A 21,205-nucleotide genomic window follows, 5' to 3' on the forward strand; every position below is an offset into this window, starting at 1 on the left:
TGCATCAGGAGGGCCTGCTCAGGTAGCCTCCTCTGACTCTCCCCCTCTGCCAGGGTTCTTAATTTGGGGCTCTAGTCATTGACGGCACTCACCTATGACTGTACTGAGATCCAAGACTCTGAATATTATCTGATGAAAGGCCCTGTAAAATGCAGCTACAAGAGAACAGTTTTTGCTCACCATGGCTTAACACAGTGCCCGACCCAAATAGGAGCTGATAAAATATTACTATGCGAGCTAGGAAATCGTGGCAACCCATGAGTTAGGTGCCATTATTATACCCATAATGGGAACCAACGATTAGAGGCAATGGTTTGCTGGGAAGTCAGGAAAAAGATCTGATTTGTAGCACTGGTCGATTTCTGAGGTGTAAATTCTCCCACCACAAATTCGAGCTCTCAGTCATTGAAGGCAGAGTTGGGAAGAGCTGTATGATCAGCTCTGCAGTGTGGACTTTCAGTGCACCACTGAGAGGGGTTCTCTATTCTTCAAACTCCCCAAGCTTTATTCATGCCTCAAGGCTTTTATATCAGCGTTTCTGGCATTTCTCTCCTTTGAAATGTCCTCTCCCAGATCTTCCTACAGTTGGCCTTTGTAATTCAGATTGTCAAATTAAAAAAAAAAAGAAAAATGCCACTTTGAATGTCAGTAAGGAATGACTTTATTAAGAGGGACTTATTGCAGCAGGCAGAAACGCCTATTGTTAGCCAGAATCATTTCGGGGAGGGAATGTAGGAACAAAGCTTTAATATGCAAAGGCCAGTGGCTGGAGAGGGAAGGAGGGACTCATAAAAAACTGCTTTGTGGGCGGGGCTGGGATGATAGTGGGGGTGAAGGTGAGCGGGGGCTGGGGGTAAAGTGCAGGATGGTGGAGGAGTGGGGAAGTGTCTTGAAACTTAACAAAGTGTTTTAAATAATTGCAACAACAGGAAAAGAGGAGGCAGGAAATGTTTGTTGTCAGGCACGTGGAGGAGGGGTGGGGATCTGGGACTGACGCAGAGCTAAAAAGTTATAGGGCAGGAAGTTCTCACAAATAAACGGTCTCGCTCTCCTAAGTCAATCCAGCCTCGGTTATGTCAAGCAACGTTTTAATCAGCCTTGTCAAGGTCTCCGCTGGAACATCGGCTCCCCAACGAGTGCCTGTGTTCAACTACTACTAGTCATTCAGGTACCCTGTTACCATTTACTTTTCTTCTAGCATTTGCCATTTGCTTTTTCTTTTTTTCTTTCTTTTTTTTTTTTTTTTTGGCGGTACGCGGGCCTCTCACTGCTGTGGCCTCTCCCGTTGCGGAGCACAGGCTCCGGACGCGCAGGCCCAGCGGCCATGGCTCACGGGCCCAGCCGCTCCGCGGCATGTGGGGTCTTCCCGGACCGGGGCACGAACCCGTGTCCCCTGCATCGGCAGGCGTACTCTCAACCACTGCGCCACCAGGGAAGCCCTCTTTTTTGTTTTTAATATTTATTTATTTGGCTGCGCCAGATCTTCGTTGCCACGTGCGGGATCTTCCTCGCGGCATGTGGGATCTAGTTTCCTGACCAGGGATGCAACCTGGGCTCCCTGCATTGGAAGCGCGGAGTCTCAGCCACTGGACCACCAGGGAAGTCCCGTTATTTGCTTTCTTCCTTATTTGATTTTTCTGTGTATATGTTGTGTTGTTTATTTTACATTCCTGGTATTTAGAATAGTGCATGGTATACAGTAAGTACTCAATAAACATCAATTCAATGAATGAATAATTACCTTGTAAAAATACGCAACGATTTAGACTTCCGTAGGCAGCGAACCACTCTATTGATACCACTGAATACAGTCGGCCCTGGGGGTCGGTAGATCTGCGATTGGCTGAATCCGCAGACGCGGGACCCGCTGAATGGGAGGGCAGAATGTAATACTACATCACGTTACATAAGGGACTTGAACATCTTTGGCTTTTGGTATGCGTGGGGCGGTGGTCCTGGAACCAATCCTCTGCGGATACTGAGGGACGACTGAACTTGTATCTTTACTTGTACAATTAAAAGGAACTAGTGTAAACAGGGTGTGTATTCTTTGGTTTAACAATAATCCTATATAAATCAGTAACACTGAGCCTGTTACTGTTTGGGCTAGATGACTGTGTAAATCTAGTCAGGGAGAATAGGGTGTGTCTTTTAAGCCTTTAGTCCTTTCAGTTGTCATAGTTATCATAGATAAAAGTCAGTGACCTTGTGCATTTCTCCAGACAGAAAGCTTGCTGTAGCTGAGAAGTATGTGGACATCAGCCTGGTCCAAGCTCTTACCTCGCTGACTGTGGATTTCTGTGTCTTTCGGTGAGTAACGAATAAGAGCTTGTGGCAGGGGCTCCCCACTGCCCTTCACGTTGTAAGATAATTTTTACCCTGCAGAACATTTTCTCTTGACTGTGGGCATCCGGGTGCATTTGAGATTGAGGTATCTTGTGAAATGAAATTTTTCAGTTATTTATGTTGGGTAAGCGTCGACTGAAAAAAGTGCACAACGTGCGAGTTGTGAGTTAGGTTTTATTTGGGGTAAAATGAGGACTATAGCCTAGGAGACAGCCTCTCAGATAGCTCTGAGGAACTGGTCCCATAAAGGTAAGGGGGAGGTCAGTATACATGTGATTTGGGTGAAGGGGAACACGTGCAATGAAGCACACAGGTTGGCAGAGGTTTGCTACTAGTCATGAGGAACAGATGTCTCTATCAATGATTTTAGTCCTTTTCTAGATATAAGAAGATGCAAGGAATTGGTCTCATAAAATCTTCTCCTGAAGAATATCTAACTGTCTGAAGACCTGTTCTGCCTGTTTTTCCCAGAGCACAGAGCGCTCATTCCCCAGCTCTGCCCCGAACTCCTTTCAGGGTGTATTGAAGGTCAGCCACTGCAGTGGCTAGTTACTTCATCCTTGTAGAGGCAGACTGCAGTTTTTCATCCACAAAGGCTTTGTTCACAGGGTGTCAGGATGGGCAATTTATTACCTTTTAATTATGAGTTCTACTATTAAGGTCAGCTTTGTTCTTTTCAAGCGAGCTCAGCTAACCTGACAACCCCCAACGCTTGAAAGTCAAGACATTCTTTAAAAAGTGATGCAAATTTCATTAAGGTACTACCTGAAATGAGAGTTCAATTGACTTTGTATGGAATGAGTTTTACCTCCTGCTGTGTTAATTGAATATTTGCTTTTCCCCAAACCATATAAAACATAATAAAAGCAAATTAGTCATCAACTTTTAAGTGCAAGTAATTTGGTTATAAAAGAGTATTCTCTTACAGAATTTGATGCTTCCTTTACTTAAATAGAATTCACATTATTTTAAAAACTCACTAACAAGCTTCTTGTTTTTTTTTGTTTTTTTGTTTTTTTGCGGTACGCGGGCCTCTCACTGTTGTGGCCTCTTCCGTTGTGGAGCACAGTCTCCGGACGCTCAGGCTCAGTGGCCATGGCTCACGGGCCCAGCCGCTCCGCGGCATGTGGGATCTTCCCGGACCGGGGCACGAACCCGTGTCCCCTGCATCGGCAGGCGGACTCTCAACCACTGCGCCACCAGGGAAGCCCAAGCTTCTTGTTTTTATCATGTATTACATATATTTTAGTGATTATCATTTATTATTTTTAAAAATTTATTATTTATTTATTCTTATTATTTTGGCTGCGTTGGGTCTTCGTGGCGGTGTGCGGGCTTCTCATTGTGGTGGCTTCTCTTTTTGCAGAGCCAGGCTCTAAGTGCACAGGCTTCAGTAGTTGTGGCTCATGGGCTCTCTAGAGCACAGGCTCAGTAGTTGTGGCGCACGGGCTTAGTTGCTCTGCCGCACGTGGGATCTTCCTGGACCAGTGCTTGAACCTGTGTCCCCTGCATTGGCAGGCGGACTCTTAACCACTGCGCCACCAGGGAAGTCCCCTATTCTTATCATTTAGTGTGTGCACACTGAAAAATTCCCCGGGTGAGTTTTTGTCTCCTGTCAGTGGTCCACAAATATTTATTACATGCCTACATCGAGCCTGTTCCTGTTTGCTCAGGCCCACGGGTACAATGGCAAACAAAATTTATAAGGGTTAGGTCCCCTGGAGTTTACAGTCCAACCATCAAGCCTACTTGTAAATGATAGCTGGTTTTGAGTTATTTTATTTTTTAAATTATCATTTGGCCCTGCCCATGGCATGTGAGATCATAGTTCCCTGACCAGGGGTGGAATCCATGCCCCCTGCATTGGGAGCAGAGAGTGTTAACCATTGGACCACCAGAGAAATCCCTGAGTTATTTTAAATGAGAGCATGTCAATGGAGGACTCAGTCTAAGGGCTCATAAAGCCTCTTGGGAAAAAAAAATTTATTGAAGCCAAAATCCAGTCTTAGAAATGACTAGGATACAGACAGGCAGTGGGCTAGGCTGTGATGGGGCCAGGAATGGGGAGAACATTTTAGCAGGACTCTCTGCACATGTAAAATCCCTGAAGCAGCTAAAATCCCTGGATTGTACCAGGATGTGAGCAAGACAGGACATGGCTGAGAAAAGAAGCAAGAGAGGAGGAAAGTGAACTAGATTGCAAGAGTCTCAGCCACATGACTTGTAATCTGGAAAGCAAGTTCAGGGTTTAATTTAATTTAATGCTGGTTGGAAGCCATTGTGAGCCGGGGCATCAACAATTAGATTTGTGTTTAGTAGAGCCAGCTGCACCATGAGGATGCTGGGTGAGGATGGAGTACAGAGGACAAGCTTGACTGGTGGAGAAAAGATTAAGGGTTAGTAGTAGGATTTAGGAATGAGTGATGGTCATCTAGACTCTTGGTGGCTACAAAGTAGAACAAAGTGATGATCTGGGGGGATAGATTGAAGGTGGAATCCATACTCATTCATTTCTGCACCCAGAATGCTGTACACTTTACGATGTGGCTAGTGATGTGCTAGTGACTGGGTATAGGGTTTTAATAAGAAAAGGCCATTCTCTTGGACATTACAATCTAGTGGAAGAGAAAAATATAAGCAAAGAAATAAATATATAATTACAAATTCTGAGGGCTACATAGGGAGACTCAGACAATAAGATTGGCTTTATATTAAATATGGGGCTCACAATAAAGGTGATTCTGAGGAAATGACATTTAAATGGACAGAAAAATGACAAAGGAAAAATTATCCATGTGTGGCAGGGAACGGGGAAGAATTTAGTAGTTGAGATTTTCTCTGGAGAGAGCACCATTGAAATGACTGGAGTTGGGTGGAGAGAGGGTGTGGCTTGCATTAGTCCCTGTCAGTTTCTGCTGTGGGGTAGGGTGAAGCCTACAAAGGAATAGTTTTAGGTTTCAGGTGATTGCTGCCTTTGGGGGATGGGGGAGGAAGTGTGCCCATATTTTAAAATTTCAATGGCTGTTTCTGGCTGAGGGGAGAGGAGACAAGGATTCTGTGGGTTTTAGTTGAGTCCAGCCCACAGGAGGGGAGAAGTGCTTATCAAATAATTAATCTTCAGTTTTAATTAATTACAGCTGTGGGGTGGGGTAAAGGGTGTGATACCAGTGATGCCTTCTGCCTGCTCTGAATACCTGGAGCATTAGTACTCCTTACTGAGAGTGCAGATGCTTAAAGTGAAAAGTTCTGGGGAAGAGATAAGTTCAGTCTGATAAGCTTCATCCAAGGTGCCTGCAAAACGTTTAGATGGCCATAGTTGAAAAGGCAGCAGGATACATGGGTCTTAAGCTCAGATTTGAGTTCTCAGACTGCAGATTTGGGTGTTATGAGCATAGAGATGGAATTTATTTATTTTTAATATTTATTTGGTTGCACCGGGTCTTAGTTGCGGCACCTGGGCTCCTTAGTGTGGCAGACGAACTCTTAGTTGTGGCATGCATGTGGGATCTAGTTCCCTGACCAGGGAATCTAACCCGGGCCCTCTGCATTGGGAGCGGAGTCTTCCGCTGCGCCACCAGGGAAGTCCCGAGATGGAATTCAATTTCAAGGGAATGCATAGATGTGGAATACACAGAATAAGGTGAGAGATAAGGGCCAGGACTGAGCCTTGAGGACAGTCAACAGTGGGAGAGGAGCTGGCCAATGATCCTGAAAGACAGTGGCCAGAGAAATAAGATGCTGTAAGGAACGGCACCAAAAACGGAGGAGAGCTTAAACAAGCTTTATTTGGGAACGCTCCCGGGCGAGGTTCACTGGTCCGAGAGAAAGGGGCCAGAGAAGTCGCGCCTGGGTGCGGGCGCGAACAAGATTTATAGGGGTGGACGCAGGGGAGACGCTTGCTGTGTGAAGCAACCCCCTTTTTTGGTAATCTTTTGGATGTTACGGCAATGTCGGATGTCGGTTGCATCAGCTTCAGAGCCGTTGGTCCCGCCCCTCGGGGAGCGGGCGGTTGCATCAGCCTCAGAGCCGTTGGTCCCGCCCCTCGGGGAGCGGGCGGTTGCATCAGCCTCAGAGCCGTTGGTTCCGCCCCTCGGGGAGCGGGAAGACCAGGGCCGAGTGCAAAGTCCTGGGCGGATGCCGTTCGTGTGTCCGGCTGCATTAACCACCCTGGCGGGGGATCCGTCTGACTCCCTGGGCCCTTCCCCGGACCTGCTGGCCTTACGGATGCCAACCGGGAGATTATGGTAACAAAAGCCCAGAACAGAGGCTGATTTATAGAAGAAAATAGTGATAGAATTTTTCTGATGAGCGAACTAAGTCAAAGACAGGATGGCATTCACTGGATTAATCCTCTTAAATCCTTGGCAGTCTTGGCAGAGCAGTGTCAGTGAGGTGGTGGTGAGACAGAAACCAGTTTGGAGTGTAATTAAGGGAGGTGAGGAAATGGGGAGAATGAGAGGGTAGACCAGTCTTTCCAGAAGCTGGATGGAGAAAAGGAAGAGGGACTGAGCAGTAACTGTAGGGCTAAGGGGGAACCAAAGGCATGAATTTGTTTCAAGATGGGAGATTTTGGGCTTCCCTGGTGGCGCAGTGGTTGAGAGTCCGCCTGCCGATGCAGGGGACACGGGTTCGTGCCCCGGTCCGGGAAGATCCCACATGCCGCGGAGCTGGGCCCGTGAGCCATGGCCGCTGAGCCTGCGCGTCCGGAGCCTGTGCTCCGCAACGGGAGAGGCCACAGCAGTGAGAGAGAGACCCGTGTACTGCAAAAAAAAAAAAGGGGGAGATTTTTAATTTTTTTCAGATGAACAAGAACATTTTATTTACAAAGAAGAGTTGCAAGGCAATATGTATTAGAAAATACAAGGCAATATTTAGAAGATGTAAAACTATGCAATCACTTATTTTAAGATAACTCTCAAACTTTAGAAAAATTACAAAGGAAAAAGGAAAAAAAAATTAGTAAGGAAAATACCTGTCTCCAAGCCCATGCACTTTCTCTTCATTTTTTTTTAACATTCCTTTTTTTTTTTAATCTTTTGCATTAGGGTTTATCATAGGATATTGAATACAGTTCTCTGTGCTATACAGTAGGACTTTGTTGTAAGATGGGACATCTTTGATTATGTTTCAATGTTAGAAGTATAAGTACAGTGGAGTAGAAGTTGATGGTGATGGAAAAGAGCAAAGGAATAATTAATAAAGCAGGCTTTCTGAGAAGGTAGGAAGGGATTAGACCAGTGGTTCTTAAAGGGGAAATTTTGCCCTCTAGGGGACATTTGGCAATATCCCTTTCACAACTAGAGGGGATACTACTGGATAGAGTCCACGGATGCTACTAAGCATCCTACAGTGATAGGATGGTACCCCCATAACAAAGAAGTATCCAGCTCAAAATGTGCCAAAGGTGGGAAACATGACGTAGCAAAGTAGCAGATATTGACGTTAGATAAGAAGGCAGACACATCTTGTTTGCAAAGTGAAAGAAACCATGATGCTGTGGAACTAGTTTTGTACTAGTGGCAAGAAAATGAGGAATCCTTCTTTCATTGTTAAGAGTTTCTCTGCAAAGTAAGATGTAAGATCATTTATTGAAGAGATAAGGTTGAGACCATATGAGATTCAAAATCTTGGAGGAATTGTGGAAAGGTCTTTGGATAACTAGGAGTTTAAATTGCCTGTTGGGCTTTTCCTTTAGTGTTGAAGCCCCATTTAGAGTATGTGGACTCAAAGTTTTAGTGCTTCCCGTATAACTTATTGGATAGGAATTACCCAGGCAGGATAGACAGATGGTTGGAATTATCTAAGGCAGGTGTTATGATTCCTCAGAGAGGAATTTGAGGTTTTAGAAAATATATTATTGAAGGGATGGGCCATGGCATTTCATATGTAGTGCCAAGGAAATGAGGATTATAAATAGCAATATGGTGGAAGTATGGATGGCTTGGAAGCTTCTATGAGGTAGGAAAGCAGATGCAATACAGGCAAAAAAGTGAACAAGATGGAAGTATACCTACTGTGTTCAGAAAGTGGAATGTCTGACTTTTTGCCTTCGTAGAGAGCAAGGTGATGATAAATTTAAGGTGTTTGGTTGAGATGTGGAAGCCATGGACGTTTGCTAGTTTATGCCCAAGAACATGGAATCATCTTCAATCCGAGCAGGGATGGGAGTTAAAATGAAGAATGGGAGTCAGGTGACAGTGACTTTAATGGGTCAGGTCTATATGTTGGTGCTAATTCAGGGGAGAAGCCAGTGAGGTGCCTCAGTGGAGATGGAATTTTTGATAAGTGGTGGGTAATGTGGTTTCATAATGTGGAGAATGTACATTAGGAATGGAGAAGGTCAAGAATACCCACTATATTGCTTTGAGGTTGTACATGGCGTGCAAAACAATGACCCAGGATCACAGACAGCTTGAATCTGAAAGGAACACATATTGGATGCATGGTGATGTAACTGTCCTAAGTGCAAAGGAGAAACAGAAAGCTTGTGAATTCTCTTGTTAGTATTTCTTTATTTCAGAGCCCTGCCTGGAGTGGATCATAGAAGCAGTAAGAGGAGCATCCTTGTTCTCCTGGTTGCTGTCTGATCATAGTTACTACTTACGGACTTGCAGAATGGCAGCCCCACATCTGTCCACTATATGTGGTGAGTTCCTAGGGTAGATTCACTTTACCAGGATTAAGTGGGCACAGAATAAGGGAGTTGAGTAGCCACAGGGGACTGGGAAGAAGGGGCTGAAATGAAAGGAGGTGGGTATGGAGCTCTGTGAACACTTGGTGCCCCAGAATTTGCTCATGTCGGATTCAGTGCCCTTTGGGATTTTAGAGGAAGGGCGTATGTGCGTGGTGGGGAGAGGGAAGAAAATTTCGGGGTGGCATCTCCTTATCCCATCCATTTGTTTTATAAAGCTGGGAAGGGTAACAACTCAACCTTTCTGACTTTCAACTTCCCTTGCTAGGAAAGTTGAGACTATGTATGTGCCTAGAAACTCATGTCACCCTCTCCTCTAGCTCTGCCTGTCCTAGACCCTTCCTGTGCCCATGAGAGGATCACAGAGATGGAAAACTTCCACTCTGGGTTACAAGTGAGTCATAATTTTTTTTCTTTCTCCTAAAATACATTCCTGTCCCCTGGGGTGAATGCATCTCCTTCCAGTACTCTGGAACCTCATAACCCATCCTGCATTTTGAAACTTCTGATGGTGGTTAAGGGACTTCCAAAAAAAAAATTCTTCTATTACCTTACTACTTACAGTTTTTTTTCAGGCATCTCTCCTGCTTAGTGCTGTTAGTAAAAGAAGTAAAAAGTAAAAGAAGAATATAAGACTGTCTTAGCCTCAAAAATGTATGGCCACTCTGTGGGAAATAATTTTTTCATTTAGGAAGTATTTCTCTCATTCTTGCAACGTGTTCAGGTCTCTGATTAACCCTGCAGATAGAAGAGAGTACGATTATGAAAGCTTTCAGGCTAGGAGTGGAGAGATACATTTCATCATGTGTTAGAGAGGCCTTAAATTCTTGAGGCTGGTTGAAATTCCTTAAGGCGTGAGCATGAATAGAGAAGGAAAGATTCTGAGAACTGAATCCTGGGTTAAGTGAAGAGCCCTCATCAGAATCTTGAATTTACTGTGAAACAGGTGTTTCATTTCCAGTGCTGTGGTGCATGATCCTCTCCCCAGCAACATTGGTGGGGTTGGTGGCTGGTTGAGACAGGATGTGTTGTCATTTTAGAACTCAATAACCTTTGAGGATGTGGCCGTGGACTTCACCCAGGAGGAGTGGGCATTGCTGAATTCATCTCAGAGAAAACTGCACAGAGATGTGATGCTAGAGAACTATAGAAACTTGGTTTCACTGGGTAAGACTAACAGAATCGCTTCATTTATTTACTGAATTTGAGCATGGATTTCTTGGGTGAGTAAGACCCAATCGACTTGTGACACAGACTATAGGAGTTTTTTTTGTAGGCTTTTACTTTTTTTTTTTTTTTTTTTGCGGTACGCGGGCCCCTCACTGTTGTGGCCTCTCCAGTTGTGGAGCACAGGCTCTGGACGTGCAGGCTCAGCAGCCATGGCTCACGGGCCCAGCCGCTCCGCGGCATGTGGGATCTTCCCGGACCGGGGCACGAACCCGTGTCCCCTGCATCGGCAGGCGGACTCTCAACCACTGCGCCACCAGGGAAGCCCTGTAGGCTTTTACTTTTAAGAAAAATTGCCATATTGAGACATAGTTCTCATACCATAATTTACTCATTTGAAGTGTACAAAACAATGGGTTTTTTTTTCTAGTACATTCATATAGCTGTGCAACCGTCACCACTGTCTAATTCCATAACATTTTTGTTGCTCCACCTATAGGGTGTTTGATTCCTCCCTGCCTGCAGCCCCTGGCAACAACTAATCTACTTTCCTTTTCTACAGGTTTCCCTATTCAGCATTTCATATTAATGGAATCATACCAAATGTGGTCTTTTGTGATTTATTTTTTCACTTAGCATAATGTTTTCAAGGTTCATCCCTGTTGTAGCATATGTCAGTACTTCTATCCTATTCATTGCTGAATAATATTCTCTTGCATAGATATACAACATTTTGTTTATCCATTCATCAGTTGATGGACATTTGGCTTTTGACACTTGCTGTTATGAACAGTGCTGCTACAAACACTCACATACAAGTTTTTGTGTGGACATATGTTGTCCTTTATCTTGGGTATATGCCTAAGAGTAAAATTGTTGGGTCATTTGGTAACTTTATACTTAAGATTTTGAGGAGCTGCCAAACTGTTTTCCAAACTGGCTGTATCATTTTACATTCCCTTCAGCAACGTATGCAGGTTCCAAATTCTCCACATTCTTACCAACACTTATTTCCCGTCTTTTTTTTTTTTGCGGTACGCGGGCCTCTTACTGTTGTGGCCTCCCGTTGCGGAGCACAGGCTCTGGACGCGCAGGCTCCGGACACGCAGGCTCCGGACACGCAGGCTTGGCGGCCATGGCTCACGGGCCCAGCTGCTCTGCAGCATGTGGGATCTTCCTGGACCGGGGCACGAACCCGTGTCCCCTGCATTGACAGGCGGACTCTCAACCACTGCGCCACCAGGGAAGCCCGGGATGGGAATATTCTTAAATTAAAATGTCACAGATCCTGTTCACTTACCAAGGTTCAGTAATTTCTCTTGGAAAGACAATTTTCCATTTATGGAAAGTTGATCTCTGAAATGCTTTACTTTTGCTTTCTCTGTTAGAATTTTGTCATTTTGCTGCTTATAAAGTCACAACTGCCTATCTTCAGAACCTCAAAGAACAAGTTGTTGTCACAGTTTGATGGTAGTTTTTGTTGTATACTGCATGGTCCTCTCATATGTACCTTTCCCCATAATAGGACATCAACTCAGCAAGCCTCCTCTCATCACCCAGATGGAGCAGGAAGATGAAATGGACATAGTAGAGAGAAGAATTCACCAAGACACCTGTTCGGGTGAGCACCAGGCATATATGAATGTCTTGCCTACAAGATCTGTTCCCTGTGCTAAACATCCCACCATTTTATACTCTAGGAACTTGAGGTTATGTTTCCCATTTGTTTCAGATTGGGTTGGGGCATTACCTGCTTTTTGTCAGCATACTGTCACCATGTCTTTTCCAAAACTTTTTCCCACTTTGTTCAGATGAGCTGATTCTCCTTAAAACCAAACAACAACGGCAAAAACAAGGTATTTTGGAGAAATATACGCTCAATGGCAAGAAGGTAAGAGTCACATGGGATAATTTCTTGTCCTCACATTAGAAGTCCAGAATTCTATAAGATAGAAAAGGACTAGAGGGTAATATGAGTGATATCACACTCATTTCACCAATAGAAAGCAGAAGATTCTCTTAAGTATTCATTTGAAGGAAACTCATAACTTATTTCCAAAAATGGTTACAGAGAATCCCCAAGGTAAATAATTGCATAATGGGATTAGTTGTTAAATGTTTAAGATACTCACTCTAAGGCAATTTTATCTTAAATCTGTTGAAGAGACTCCAGTGAAGCCATCTGGTAGAGCAATCAGCTTATTCAAGCTGATAAACTCAGTCAGAAACTGCATATTCACTAAGAAAATGTGAAACTCTCATGCTAATAAAGTGCTCATGAGATGTATCAGAATTTATGTCAGGGGAGATTCTCAGTCATGAACATGATAAATCCTGTGATTGTAACTCATATTTTAATCAATAGGAACAAAGTCTTGGAGGCAATCCCATTCAATGCAGTGAAATTGTTGAAGCCTTGAGTGTGAAATTTAACATTACTCAGAATAAAATTTACCCTAGCAAGAAAGCCCATCGATACCTTGACTCTGCAAAAGCCCTTAGAGATTCTTCACATCTTAAGCCATCTGAGGGAATTCTTCCTCGGGAAAAATCTTATGAATGTAAAAAGGACGAGAATGCCTTCCTCAGGAGTTCTAACTTAGCTGGGCACAAGAGACAACATACAGAAGAGACATCCCATGAACGCAGTGACTTGGGGAAAGTAAATTCAATCTCACACCTTAAGAAGGATGAAAAAACTCACTCTAGAGAGAAACCTTTTGAGTGTAATGAGTGTGGTAAAGTATTACAGAGCCATTCATCCATTAAGTTGCACATGAGAATCCACACTGGAGAAAAACCGTATAAGTGTGATCAGTGTGGGAAAGCCTACAGCTCAAGCTCTTACCTTACGCGTCACAAGAGAATTCATACCGGGGAGAAGCCCTATGAGTGCCGTGACTGTGGAAAAACCTTCCGAGATAGCTCACTTCTCAGACAACATTCAGGGACTCATTCAGAAGAAAAACCCTACAAATGTGATCAATGCACCAAAACCTTCAGTAGAAGCTATAGGCTTGCCATACACCAGATAACACATACTGGAGAGAAACCCTATACGTGCAATGACTGTGGGAAAACTTTCAGTATTCTCCCATATTTTAAAAGACATGAGAGAATCCACACTGGAGAGAAATCCGTTGAATGTAGCCATTGTGGTAAAGCCCTGAGTAGTCAGTCATCTCTTAAGGTACACCTGCGGATACATACTGGAGAGAAACCTTTCAAGTGTGATCAATGTGGGAAAGCTTTTAGGCTGAGCTCCAACCTTATCACGCACAAGAAAATTCATACTGGAGAGAAACCCTGTAAGTGCAATGACTGTGGGAAGGCTTTCAGGGATCGTTCATGTCTTAAAGAACATGTGAGAATTCACACTGGAGAAAAACCCTTTACATGTAATCAATGTGGAAAAGACTTCAGAGTGAAATCTTTCCTTATTTTGCACAAGAAAATTCACATGAAAATGAAACATGAATGTAAGGAATGTGGGAAAACCTTCCATGGTCTCTTATCTTATGGGAGGCATATGAAAATCCATACCAGGGACAAGAAACCTTTTAAGTGCAGTGAGTGTGGAAAAGCTTTTAGCAGGCATGTGTCCCTTACAGTACACATGAGAATTCACACTGGAGAGAAACCCTACGAGTGTAATCATTGCGGAAAATCCTTTAGTGTAAAGTGTAATCTCAACGTGCACAAAAGAATACATACTAAAGAAAAACCCTATAAATGCAATGTCTGTGGGCAAGGTTTCAGTAAATCCTTTCCCCTTCGGCGTCATGAGAGAACTCATGCTCAATAAATCCCCTTTTAATGATATCCATGTAAAGTAGCTTTCAGTGAACTCTCAATCTTTAAGGCATACAACCAAATGCTAAGTGAAAAGAACTGGTTGTGAAGAATGTGAGAAAGCCTCTAAGTAATGCATATATGGAAGAAACCTAAGTTATGCAATGACTGTGAAAAATCCTTTATTCATTCATTATCCCTTAGAAGATATGTGATAACGCTGAAGGGAAAATGTTTTAATATCTTCAAGACTTGTTACTTGGGCTTCCCTGGTGGCGCAGTGGTTGAGAGTCTGCCTGCCGATGCAGGGGACACAGGTTCGTGCCCCAGTCCGGGAAGATCCCACATGCCGCAGAGCAGCTGGGCCCGTGAGCCATGGCCACTGAGCCTGCGCGTCCGGAGCCTGTGCTCTGCAACGGGAGAGGCCACAACAGTGAGAGGCCCAAGTACCGCAAAAAAAAAAAAAAAAAAAAAAAAAAAAAAAAAAGACTTGTTACTTGAGAAAAATAAACACCTAATGTTTTAAGCCAACATGTTTTCCATGTGTTTGTTCCTTTGTTTTGTGTGTGTGGTGGTGGTAGGGAGGTTTTTGTTTTTCTTTTTTCACTCCTAATTGACTAGTCACTAATCAACAGAGTCCACAGATGGTCGGTTTTTAAAAATAAAGTTTTATATATGGTAACAAAAGTGAAACATTATTTGGTACAGGGATGTATGTTTAATAGAAGTTTACCTATTGGATAAAGCTCTTAAGTTGTGCTTACAAATCATCTGTGTACCTCTATATTTCATGTGTCCTAACCTACCATTGCCTGCACAAAGTCTGTAATGAACCTTCCCATGAAGATTGCAGATGGTGAAATTCTCCTTGGAATTCTGAACTTTTTCCAACACATTTTGTTTACATTTAACATGTAGAAGAATGTACAACTGCATGAATTTTTACAAGGTAGAACACTTCTATATTAACTGCTGTACACTCTGGTTAAGATATAGAATATTAGGGCTTCCCTGGTGGCGCAGTGGTTGAGAGTCCGCCTGCTGATGCAGGGGACACGGGTTCGTGCCCTGGTCCAGGAAGATCCCACATGCTGCGGAGCGGCTGGGCCCGTGAGCCATGGCCGCTGAACCTGCACGTCCGGAGCCTGTGCTCCGCAACGGGAGAGGCCATGACAGTGAGAGGTCCGTGTACGGCAAAAAAAAAGGTATAGAATATTATAGGCACCTGAGAATCATTCTTTAATGCTCTTTCCATTACTAATCACTCTGATTCCTACCACCAGAATGTAGGTACTCTATGGAATCATGTCTTTTTAATTTTTTAAGTCAAACTATAGTTGATTTACAACGTTGTGTTCGTTTCTGGTGTAAAGTGATTCAGTTATAGATATGTATACATATTCTTTTTCATATTCTTTTCCATTATGGTTTATTATAGGATATTGAATATAGTTCCGTGTGCTATACAGTAGGACCTTGTTGTTTGTCCATCCTATATATAGTAGTTTGCCTCTGTTAATCCCAAACTCCTAATTTATCCCTTCCTCACCCCTTTTCCCTTTGGTAACCATGAGTTTGTTTTCTATGTCTGTGAGTCCGTTTATGTTACCTAAATAAGTTCATTTGTGTCTTTTTTTTTTGGCCACGCTGCAAGGCTTGTGGAATCTTAGTTCCCCAACCAGGGATCGAACCTGGGCCCTGGCAGTGAGTGCTGAGTGCTAACCACTGGACTGCCAGGGAATTCCCTGGAGTCATGTATTTTAAAAACAACTTTATTGAGATATAATTCACATACCACAAAAGTTCACCCATTCGAAGTGTAAAATTCAATGATTTTTAGTGTATTTAAGGTTAGGTGCACTCTGTGCCTGATACCATATGTTATCATTTGTGCCTGGCTTCTTCTGCTCAACATTACATTTTCAAGATTGATTTTTGCTGTTGCCTTTAGCAGGAGTTTATTTTGATTGTTGCGTAGTTTTCTATAGAATGAATATGCACACTTTATCATTCAACTGTTTTGAACATTTTATCTGTTTATAGCTGGGATATTTTACAAATGGCTCTGCCACAAACATTATTGTACATGTTTTTTGATTCACAATTGTACATAATTTTGTTGGGTATGTGTTTAGGAGTGCGTATTTATTCAAAACTACCAAACAATTTTCCAAAGTAGTTGCACCAATTTACATTCCCAGTCTCTTGCCAATGTTTCACATTGTCTTTTCAGTTTGGCCATTTTGATGAGTATGGAGTGCCATATTTTGATTTTTTAAAATTTTATATTGAACTACTTTTACACTTAGAGAAAAGTTGCAATAATAGGGAGTTGCTGTATATCCCTCAGGGTTTCTCAGTATTAATGCAATCAGTTTATCAGTCACTTCCTTTATGATTAGTGCTCTTTTGTGCTTTCTTTAAGATTGTTGGTTTATGTCTATTTTTCAGGCAACCTCGAAAAGCCTGCCCAAGTAACTAGTAAATTGGTTTCCTTGCTACCTCTTTCCTACTAACTTCATTCATGTAGGGACTTTAATTAAGAAAGGAGAAAATTTTCTTAAGTGACTGTGTGACAATGATCCCATGATACATTCCTTGCATCCCTGAGTCTCTGTCCCTATGGAGACTTAAACCACTCTTCCCTAGTCCTTTAGTGATAATCTCTGGCTCAGAGAAGGCTGGGAGTTGGTCTTAGGAGGAGGCCATCAGGTCCCTTAAGGTTAGACCTGAGAATCCAATAATGCGATACCCTGGATGTGAGAGATGTGGGAAGAAAATGACATATACCTGTCTGTCCTCTCAGGGTCAGGAAGTCAGCAATGCAGGAGCTCTCCCTTCTAGCATCTGTGTTCCTTAAGGATATAAGCTGCCTGGAGGAAGTAATGACAGTACACATGTGGCTAATGAGGAGCTTTGGAAACTGAGCCCCCAGGGCCATAGAGACTGCGTATAGTCTGTCTGTGACCACTCTACTCAACAGCCCTACTCAGGTCAGGAAAGAGCATACTGTAGTCTCCTGAGGTGATCCCTCTTGCCCAGCATCCAGTTGCCTTACTTGGTCCATCTGCCCTTCCTGGGGACAGATTTTCCATCCCCATCCTTCAATATCCAGAGGAAAGGTGAATGAGTCCATTGATGGCTCCAAGGTAATCTGAAGTGCCCAATAAATGCAGTGAGAAATGGAACAGTTTATTTTTTTAACCAGCCTATCTGGAAGACATCCAAGAGGTAAGATAAGAGTTCAGTGGAATTACAAGTGAGATGACAAGTTTTTGACATTCTTGGTATATTTACTTTTCCACATTCATCCTATTTGCAATCAGCTTTCATCATTTCTGGCTCCTATTCTGTCTTCTAAATCCAAGGGACTCCTTCCCCAGCTGAGTATGAATTAGCCTCTCAGAAATCTGGCAGATGTTTTTACAATTCTCTGGTTTCCCTCATTTATTTGGTAGTGAGTGGGGCTGGAGTGACGTGAGTTTGGCTTCTCAATTTTCCCAGTCCTCATTCCAGATTTCATCTTGAGAGAACTCAATCAAGTCTTGTCCTTATCTCTTGCTTCTGAGGACTCTGGGAGAGGACGTTGAGTCTACTGTTTAGTCTTTCTTTGAAAACCTCCAAACAAAACATTACAAAATATTTTAAACCATGAGAACTGCACAGCAAGCAGTAAAATAAACAGCCATGCAACCACCTTCCAGAATTAATGCCAAGCTTTTGCCATATTAGCTTCAGCCACCTTTAAAAGATGGTGACGAAGGCAGACATCATTACAGAGCATGCTAGGTGCTCAGAAGAAAACCACCAGGACAGAAGTCCAGAGCCACAAGCTTACAGAGTAAGCAGGGTCTCAGTGCAGTCACAGGAAAACTTACATGTGTGTTGGAGCACATGGGCATGTGAACCTGCCTTTTCAACTATAAGTTGTATGAAATGTAGGTGTAGATCAAGTATTTCTTTTTCTCTTGGCTGCGTTGGGTCTTTTTTGCTGCACGTGGGCTTTCTCTAGTTGTGGCACGCGGGGGCTACTCTTCGTTGCAGTGTGCAGGCTTCTCATTGTGGTGGCTTCTCTTGCTGCAGAGCACGGCTTCTAGGCACGCGGACTTCAGTAGCTGCGGTGTGCGGGCTCACTAGTTGTGGTGCACGGGCTTAGTTGCTCCCGCGGCATGTGGAATCTTCCCGGACCAGGGCTCGAACCCCTGTCCCCTGCATTGGAAGGCGGATTCTTAACCACTGCACCACCAGGGAAGTCCCTGTAGCTTACTCTTGACCTTTTCTTTCTTTTTTTAAAAATTGAGATATAATTGACATAGAACATTGTATTAGTTTTAGGTGTACAATATAATGATTTGATATATGTATCTATTGCAAGATGATGGGCAAAGAACAGCTTTCATGTCAAAGTTGAGGGAGATATGAGGCTGCTGAGTTCATTTCAGAAGGACTGCAGAGGCAAGCTGAGGAGACTTTCACTGGCCAAAAGACAATTTGAGAATTAATATAAATAACAACTGCAGTGTATTGAAATATATCAAATGCATTTAAAATCCAGGAGTTCATGATGACAAAATTTATCGTTGGATAATGCTGAAAACCAATAAGTGATGAACACAGGAATCAAGAAGTATTCTTTCTTATAAGAACTCAATTTCTTATAAGAAATAAATCTATTTTTTACAAAATATTTATTCAGTTATTTGGCTACGCCTGGTCTTAGATACAGCACGAGGGATCTTCATTGTCAGTGCGGGATCTTTAGCTGCGGCATGTGGGATCTAGTTTCCTGACCAGGGATTGAACCCGGGCATCCTGTGTTGGGAGAGTGGAGTCTTAGCCACTAGACGACCAGGGAACTCCCAGAAATCCACCTATTTAATTCGGGAAATTTCATCTTTATGGAGGTATTTCAGCCAATAACTGAAAAAAGAATTAAAACGTCAGCGTTTTGTAACTCCTGGTGAATTAATAAATCCAGGCAATCATTATTACAAAAAGACAAATAGGCAATATGTTCTTCCTCATGAATATATTTAAGGATGTTTGCCAAAAATTGAACCTAAATTTAATCAAGATTCTACACTAGAAGTAGGCACATTTTTTTCAGTAAAGAGCTAAATAGTAAATGTTTTAGGTTGTGTGGGCTATACGGTCTCTGTCACAAGTATTCGCAACTCAGACGTTGTAGCGGGGAAGCTGCCATGGACCATAAATAAACGAATGGCTGTGTTTCAGTAAACCTTTATTTACTGAAGTAAGCAGCAGGCAGAATTTTGTCCACAGACTGCATTTTCCCAAACTGTATTCTAGAATACAGTCTTAATAATTTTATTCTGGAGTTATTTGCTTGGAGGCATCTTAAGGGAGAAGACAACATTCCATGACTATTTTCCTGTGAGTACATAACCCTACTTGACAAAGAATAGATGGACTATAAAAGCTTGGAACAGGGCTTCCCTGGTGGCGCAGTGGTTGGGAGTCCGCCTGCCGATGCAGGGGATACGGGCTCGTGCCCCGGTCCGGGAGGATCCCACGTGCCGCGGAGCGGCTGGGCCCGTGAACCATGGCCGCTGGGCTTGCGCGTCCGGAGCCTGTGCTCTGCAACGGGAGAGGCCGCAGCAGTGATAGGCCCGCGTACCGCAAAAAAAAAAAAAAAAGCTTGGGACAGGGGGTGGTGTGGGGCGAAGCTTTATGGGAATGTAAAGCAAGAAAAGGAGAGGAAAGAAGAGGGGAGAGAAGGAAGGAGAAAAGACCTGTAACTGATTGGTTTCAAAAAATGGACAAGATTAAGGAAGTTTCTCTGAAGTTTTGTTTTCTTGTCACCATCTTTCTAACAGACCCATTGACAACGTGAAACCCTGACACCTCTCTGATACTGCAGAATTCCTCCTTCTGGGACTGTCAGGGGATCCAGAACTGCAGCCCCTCCTATTCTGCCTCTTCCTGTCCATATACGTGGTCACTGTGCTTGGTAACTTGCTCATCATCCTAGCCAGTATCTATAACTCCCACCTGCACACTCCCATGTACTTCTTCCTCTCTAATCTGTCTTTCATTGACATCTGTTTCACCACCACCACAATCCCAAAGGTGCTAGTGAACATCCAGACACAGAGCAAATCCGCCAGTTACACAGGATTCCTCACCCAAATCTGCTTTGTCTTGACTTTTGCTGGACTGAAAACTGGAATTCTGGCCACGATGGCCTATGATCGATTTGTGGCCATCTGTCACCCACTGAGGTACAGTGTCATCATGAACCACAAGCTCTGCAGTCTGCTGGTTCTGATCTCCTCCTTTGTTAGTGTTGTGGATGCCCTGCTCCACACTTTGATGGCACTGCGGCTGTCCTTTTGCACAGAACTAAAAATTCCCCTCTTTTTCTGTGAACTAGCTCATGTTCTCAGTCTCGCCTGTTCTGATATCCTCATCAATAACGTCCTCGTGTATTTAGTGACCAGCCTGTTGGGCGTTATTCCTCTCTCTGGGATAATTTTCTCTTATACTCGAATTGTCTCCTCTGTCCTGAAAATCCCGTCAGCTGGTGGAAAGGATAGGGCATTTTCCATCTGTGGGTCACACATAATAGTTGTTTCCTTGTTTTACGGGACAGGTTTTGGGGTGTACTTTAGTTCTGCAGCCACTCACTCCTCCAAGAAGAGTGCAGTGGTATCAGTGATGTACACTGTGGTCACCCCTATGATGAACCCCTTTATCTGTAATCTGAGGAGCAAGGCTATGATGGGGGCTTTGAGGAAACTCATCTCTAGAATATCATCTTTCCATTGATTTCCAGTTGCTTTAGGCTTACACTGCTGGAATATAACACAGAGAAATAAATTAAGGAGAGGTCCAGCAAGTCTGACCACCTTCTTGAAATACTTAAGACCAGATATCAGATGGTTAAGGGTGAGAATTTGTTTTTAATTAAAGAAATTTTTTTGGTGTTTCTTTTTTATTTTATTTTTATATTTCTGGGGGGTGAGAATTTTGGAATCAGACCACCTGGATTTGAATCCTACCTCTGCTAAACAGTAGCTATGTGACCTTTGACAGTTTACTTGAACCCTCTAAGCTCAGTTTCCTCGTCTACAAAATTGGCATAATTATATTTACAATTGTGGAAGATTTGAGACACTTTGATACTCTCAGAGAGAATACATGCGTGCTTTCAGCAATAATAAGGCAAAAGTCTCGACTCTCATAGGG

The 21,205-nt window shown here is 43.3% G+C and overlaps 2 protein-coding genes across 3 annotated transcripts; both read left to right on the forward strand.

The window, feature by feature from the left end:
• The first annotated feature begins 1,058 nt into the window (after nucleotides 1-1,058).
• On the forward strand, nucleotides 1,059-14,318 carry LOC113608480 (zinc finger protein 883-like). Of its 2 annotated transcripts, XM_027084850.1 has the most exons (8): nucleotides 1,059-1,168; nucleotides 2,223-2,310; nucleotides 8,867-8,992; nucleotides 9,358-9,431; nucleotides 10,078-10,204; nucleotides 11,730-11,825; nucleotides 12,016-12,095; nucleotides 12,570-14,318. In XM_027084850.1, the coding sequence occupies exons 3-8, from the start codon at nucleotides 8,962-8,964 to the stop codon at nucleotides 14,007-14,009; spliced, it is 1,848 nt and encodes a 615-aa protein (XP_026940651.1). In that variant the 5' UTR covers nucleotides 1,059-1,168; nucleotides 2,223-2,310; nucleotides 8,867-8,961; the 3' UTR covers nucleotides 14,010-14,318. The 2 variants fall into 2 exon arrangements, with proteins under 2 accessions (XP_026940651.1, XP_026940653.1); XM_027084852.1 differs by lacking the exons at nucleotides 1,059-1,168; nucleotides 2,223-2,310 and having other exon boundaries at nucleotides 7,124-8,992.
• Nucleotides 14,319-17,134: 2,816 nt separating this feature from the next.
• LOC113608873 (olfactory receptor 7G3-like) lies at nucleotides 17,135-20,785 on the forward strand. Its single transcript, XM_027085840.1, is given in 2 exon segments — nucleotides 17,135-17,145; nucleotides 19,834-20,785. Coding segments are annotated over 2 exon segments (963 nt in total).
• The last annotated feature ends 420 nt before the right edge of the window (nucleotides 20,786-21,205 follow it).

This window comes from Aethalodelphis obliquidens, unplaced genomic scaffold (genome assembly GCF_003676395.1).
Source record: "Aethalodelphis obliquidens isolate GAN/ISIS:26980383/991018 unplaced genomic scaffold, ASM367639v1 scaffold53, whole genome shotgun sequence".
NCBI classification, from domain to species: domain Eukaryota; kingdom Metazoa; phylum Chordata; class Mammalia; order Artiodactyla; family Delphinidae; genus Aethalodelphis; species Aethalodelphis obliquidens.